The sequence below is a fragment of the Zootoca vivipara genome, chromosome 5, assembly GCF_963506605.1.
Source record: "Zootoca vivipara chromosome 5, rZooViv1.1, whole genome shotgun sequence".
NCBI lineage: Eukaryota > Metazoa > Chordata > Lepidosauria > Squamata > Lacertidae > Zootoca > Zootoca vivipara.
This window is the reverse complement of record NC_083280.1, coordinates 91437357-91443356: the sequence shown is the minus strand read 5'-3', so window position 1 is coordinate 91443356 and position 6000 is coordinate 91437357. Positions and strand designations below refer to the sequence as shown.

At 45.3% G+C, this 6000-nt stretch overlaps 1 protein-coding gene across 1 annotated transcript in view; it reads left to right on the top strand.

Annotated features, from left to right (window-relative positions):
* The first annotated feature begins 948 nt into the window (after nucleotides 1–948).
* ANO2 (anoctamin 2) overlaps nucleotides 949–6000 on the top strand; it is a 137851-nt gene continuing 132799 nt past the window's right edge. Inside the window, exon 1 of the mRNA XM_060275139.1 lies at nucleotides 949–1284. Within this exon, the coding sequence (XP_060131122.1) occupies nucleotides 964–1284 (321 nt within the window). The 5' untranslated portion in view covers nucleotides 949–963. The remainder of the gene's footprint in view (nucleotides 1285–6000) is intronic.

Genomic DNA, 6000 nt, shown 5'->3' with positions numbered 1-6000 from the left:
CCTTTCATTCTTTGTAATTTGGACATTGCCGCAAACCCGCTTTCAGCGAATGAACAATGACAGACTCCTTCTCCAACAAGAATCCAAATTTATCCATCTCCTCAACACATTACATCCATGGGGTTTAAACAACAGTCTAGACTTTACACCATTTCTATAATCGTCTTTGCATTTTGAAACAACATTTAACTTGACTATGACCCTGTGCCTTTAAATTGTCTTGACACATTTCAGTACGCATAGATGTAATACTGTCTCTTTAATTCTGTTACAACCTCATTTCCTCTATCATTTAAATGCTGCAAACAATTTGAGCTAGCAAGGCAAACATATTTGGTACACTTTGACCTGTGAATCCTTGGTAAGTTACCTCTGTTAATTATAAGTAATATAACTTTGTCTGTAGAAAATTACATGTATTCCTGAAATAAGGATTATTATTTTAAGAGAGTTTATCATTTAAAGCAATTTAACTTTTTATTTAGAAAACAGAATGCAAGTTTGGTGTAAGGTTAGTTACTCACAGATATACACAGATATACCTGTTATGTTCATAGTCTCTGTCTCTTACATATGATAAAACTTTATGTTTAGAGATCTGAATGAATTGTTGTTATGGGGAGAATTATTCTAAGATTCATTTCAAATTTCTCAATATTCCAGCTGACGAAGAATAGTCGAAACAGGGCCTTGTCCTGAGTTTTACTGGAATTTACCTTTATTTGCCTTCAACATTGGGATTGATTTCCATTTAAACTCCGCATCACATCAATAAAACCTTGTGAAGATTTATTTGAAATCCATCTTCTTTTGGCCTGAGTTCTTGCAATTTATCGTTTATTCCCTTTCTTGAATTTGTCACAAAGTTCTTTCAGTAACTTTCATTGAACTTTCCTCCAGGTTATCAACAACTACCTGGATGGGGCTCAAGCAGGTTCCACAGAAAGGCTCACACCTGGTGGGATGCACTTCCGAGACAGCAAGAGGAAAGTGGACTATGTTTTAGCTTATCACTATCGGAAATGTACCTCCCAGTCCAGCGGCGGTTCTCCAAGCCTCTCGCAGAGACCTCCTTCTTTGGCTATCATTTCTAATGGGGAGACGGCCAAAAGTCAATCTGAACAGCAGCCGCTGCCGCCACAAGGCCAGGAAGCAGCTCCTCCAGATGCCGAGGTCATCGATCTGGGGCCGCTGGAGGCTCTGGAGGAAGCGAAACGGGAGCAGCGGAAAGAGTTTGAAAGCAACCTGATGGAAGCTGGTCTGGAGATAGAAAAAGACGCAGAGGTAAGAGGAGGAACTGCCAACAGACAGGTAGGAGGAAAGATCTGGTGGGCGAGGCCAGAAATCAGGCCAGACTGTTAGCTTTCATTTTGCAGACAAAGTAAGTACCTCCTAAAGGGCTCTTGTTCAAACGTTTTAAGACAAAATGTGAGCTCCCCACCCCCAGCCCCAAACGTCAATGAAATGAGCTACCCTGGCTGGTAGTCCCTGCCAAACAAGGTTTTAGCCAGTTAAGTTAAATCAAAGGATGTGATGGGCAAGTCACATTTTGAATATTACACAAGAGCTAGTGATTTGTGTGTGTAGACCCTTTAAGGTAAAGGTAAAGGGACCCCTGACCATTAGGTCCAGTCGTGTCCGACTCTGGGGTTGCGGCACTCATCTCGCATTATTGGCCAAGGGAGCTGGCGTATAGCTTCCAGGTCATGTGGCCAGCATGACAAAGCTGCTTCTGGCAAACCAGAGCAGCACATGGAAACGCCGTTTACCTTCCCGCTGTAGCGGTTCCTATTTATCTACTTGCATTTTGATGTGCTTTCGAACTGCTAGGTGGGCAGGAGCTGAGACCAAGCAACAGGAGCTCACCCCGTCACAGGGATTCGAACCGCCGACCTTCTAATCAGCAAGCCCTAGGCTCAGTGGTTTAACCATAGCGCCACCTGGGTCCCTTGTGTAGACCCTTTAACCACCCCCAAATAAATTCAGACAAGACTCACATTTTTGGTTTGGTTTTTTGCAGAATTTAGGCCACAACTTTTTTTGATTACAATCAAGTGAGTGGTTGCATAGGCTCTGGTTCGACTAGCTCCCTGCACCGTTGCAGGTAGCACTGACCCAGGGCTCTGCCATAGGTCAGCCTAGGGTGAACACTTGGAATGGCGGAAAGCCAGGGACATGCTATGTCCACCACCCAGATGTCCCCCTGGTCCAGGCACGGGCACAACCCCTCTCAGCGTTGACCAAACCATAGAGTCCTTGGATTCCCTTAACGGAATACCCATCGCATAGGGATGGCAAGACCGTTCTGCCACCCCTATCACCTGAACCAGAGCCTATCCGCAACCTTGCAAGTTGTGACGATTTGCTACGCGACAGGCGAAACCCAAATGGCACCAGCCAATCAGCCAAGTGAGGGAAATTCCTGCCGTACCCCTGTCCCAACGACAGACGACACACAACGGCATAGCAAGGTCATGCGTGCAAGCCCTAAATATAGGGAGAGGTGGGCAGCTGTCCCGATGCACTGGCCCAAAAGAGGAGGCTCGGGGACATGTGCATGGGCTTAAATAGAGATCTCTTGATAGCATTTAGCAGGCATCCCATTGGTCAGCTTGCACCCAGCCTCAAGGGACCTCCAACAGGGTGTTGTGGCCATCCAAACGTTCCCACCCACAACACAGGGTTTGGTTGCCAAGTCACACCGCAACACATGCCTCCTTGGTAGGGAGGACATGATTTCTAGAGCTCCCTTTTCTGCTTCTGTCTCATTGTTGCCCAATCCAGACTTTGCATGTTGGTAATGGTATTGCCTGAGTGCATAGCAGTAGCTCTCAACAGCCCATCCACTTCCTCCCCTCTCTGTGTCCTTCCAGGCATGCACATTCAACAATTTCATGGCTGATAATAAGTGTACATGCGGCTTTAAATTATCATTATTTTTTGCAAAAAAGGAGGATGTTATACATTTTATCTATCAACTATTTTTGGAGAGAAATATAAAAGTGTACATTCCATTTATGATGTCATTGAAATGTGTTGTACTTCCTTCTAAATATTTTAATATTTTTATTGATAAGACTTATACCTCTGCACCTTCCTCCAAAGGAGTCTAGAGCTATAGGAAGTTTAATTTTTCCTGGGTTTCTAAATAGGACAGGTTGGCCTGTTTTGAATCTGGTCTTGGTCAGCTTCCTATACTCACTTTTCTGCAAGTAAGGCTGCAATCCTAATCCTATTTATCTGGGAGTAAGCCCCATTGAATTTAGCAGGACTTATTTTTCAATAATTGTGGTGTGTATGTGTAGTTTTTCTTACAACCTGTGAGGTAGGTTGGGCTGAGTGTTGGTTCAGTCACCAAAACACATGGCAGGCTTACAGTATTGTGTGGGTTTGGTTTTTGTTGTTTTTTTGCCAGGGTCGGCAGGTTTTCCTCTTTTTGTTTGATATAGCTCTTGCTGTACAATAACATGACAGTTGAAGCAAAAGCACAATGTCCCTTTTGCGGCGATTTTATACCTCCTGTGCCTTCACAACAGCCATGTGACATAAGTTTAGACGAAAGTTGGTGGCTAGTCCAAAGAAGTGAGCACAACTGTCAGAGGTTGTTACGGCTACTCTTGAGTAACGACTTTCCACATACTTGTCTTTAAAAGAGTCTTTATTGGTGCATGTTATTTACAGTGTGGTGAGCTGTCGGTTTCATGTCCGCTTATTCTGTCTCAGAATCCGGCACTGCCCCTTTTCGCGACTTGGACCAACATAATAGCCTAGGGACAGCGAATCTCCTCCCCTTTCTCCTCCTCCTTAATTCCGCTGCCGGGGGGGAAAGGGTCTACGCTCCGTCTTTTCCCTCTCCCCCCTTGCCGTCTCTCTCTCTTCGCGCCAGTGGAGCAGGGGCTCTCCCATGCTGCCGGAGACCTGGCTCTCTCTCTCCGCTTCCTGACTCGCTCCTTCAGACCCTGCGCTTTCATGGCTGCTTGGGGACGAACTGCTCCTGATGAGAGGAGGAAGTTCTCTGTAGTCTCTCTCCCTTACAACAACAAATTAAGTGACTTTTAAATGTTTAAACAGTACGTTTTCAGAGGATGTATGTGCGTACCTGTACCTGCGTATCTAGTTATCGAGGTTGGAAAAGTGGTTTTGCTTTTTGCCTGCTATGAAAAATCAGGAGTGGAGGGGGGGGAGAGGATGCCTGTTTTCCTAGGTTTGCTTGTGTTTTTATTTCCAGCGTTTCATCACCTTTTTATACCAAATTATACGGTTGTCGAAGTTAGTTTTTAATATATTCTGTCGCTCAGATGTTTTGGTGCTCTTGGTTTTACAATGTGGAGGAGGGGAATGCTGACGTAGAGAGAAATGTGCTTTATAGTAGGGAGTGTAGTTGTTAATCTCTTGGAGAGTATGTTTCTTCTAGGGAAATGCAGGAGTCAGATGGCGCATGGAGTGGGGGGGGGCTGTTCGTTAAGCTGATTGTGGCACCAATAGGCAGGAAGAGGTGATTAGCTGCTTTCCCACCCATGGGAGGAATATGGGGTTCTTAGGAGTGGGTTGATGCTGCTAGAATAAAAACTTAAATGAATTGTTATTCAGAGAGCTCCAGGTGGTGTACATGGCTCTTTCCCTTTCCATTTTATCCTCACAAGATCCAGGGGAACCAAGAGAGCTTCATGGCTGAGTGGGGATTGCAAATCCTCTGTGCTCAGAAGATCTCAAATATTGACTGTATGAGCATCTGAACAGAGCTGCTGTAACTCTTAAATCATTTTTGACCCTCCCTCTGTAAGAAATGCCATGTGCAAGATCTTCAGCAGGTGAAAGACCTACAATAACATAACCCATTGGCAGCTCATGAAACTTGATGTTGTGTAGGACTGCCGTACATCCGGAATTTCCCGGACACAGCTGGTATTCGGCTGTCGAAAACAGCGCCTGGGTGGGAAACGATTACATGTCCAGGAGAATCCGGATGGATGGGAACCCATCTCAACAACTTCGGCCGAAAAAACGTTAACAACTTTTGTGTCCGGATTTTCACTTTTTGAAATATGGCAACCCTATTGTTGTCCCTGCTGCCCTGCCCTGGTTTGGGGGTGGCATTGGAGAAGAGCGGGGTTCTTGTGCCTTAAACAGCTATATGACAAGCAGGTGTTAAACATAGTAAGCCTTTTGCAGTAGAAAAGTACAATTGCGGGGAAAAGACCACCCTTTTAAATGATCTGTTCATTGGTGCATTACTTTTGGCTCTCTATCCCCACCTGCAAAAGAGGACACAGCTTTCCTAGAAGCATAGAATTGTAGGCCAATATAGGAAGATGCCATATGAGGAGAGGAAATGCCCATGTGGCTCTGGGCAGCAGGAAACAATGGAACATGTCTTCTTCCATTGTCAGCAATTCATAGACAAGGTCCAGGTTTATCCTGCCTATCCTGCAAAAATTCTCAGGACGTACAGAACAACTTAACATCTCCCTACTACTCCAGGATGAAAATCCAGATGTCACATACTCAGAGGCTAGATTTTGTGCTGCCATGATGGATATTCACCGAAGGATGGTTTGTGTTACAAACCGGTCCTAAACTGAAATCCCGTATTGCAAGACCTGTACCCATAGCTGCCAAGTCTCCCGTATTCCCTGGGAAACCCCCGTTTTTCCGGCTGTCCCCAGCCGAAAAAATGGATTTTTTTTTGTTTTTCCCCGGTTTATTCTGGCGCGGCAGCCATTTTGGAACTGGGCGGAGCATGCTCAGAAGCGACTTTTGATGCTGCTTTGCCCAGTTCCAGAATGGCTGCAGCGTGACTTCTGGTGCAGTGGCCATTTTGGAAAGGACAGAGCAGCATCAAAAGTAGCTTCTGAGCATGCTCCGCCCAGTTTCAAAATGGCAGCAGCACTACTTCCGGTCTGCTACTTCCAGTCTAGTCCCTTATTTCTCAGGCCGGAATTTGGCAGCTATGCCTGTACCCCCTTAAGTTTTACTTCTTATAGTTGTTTTAACTGCATG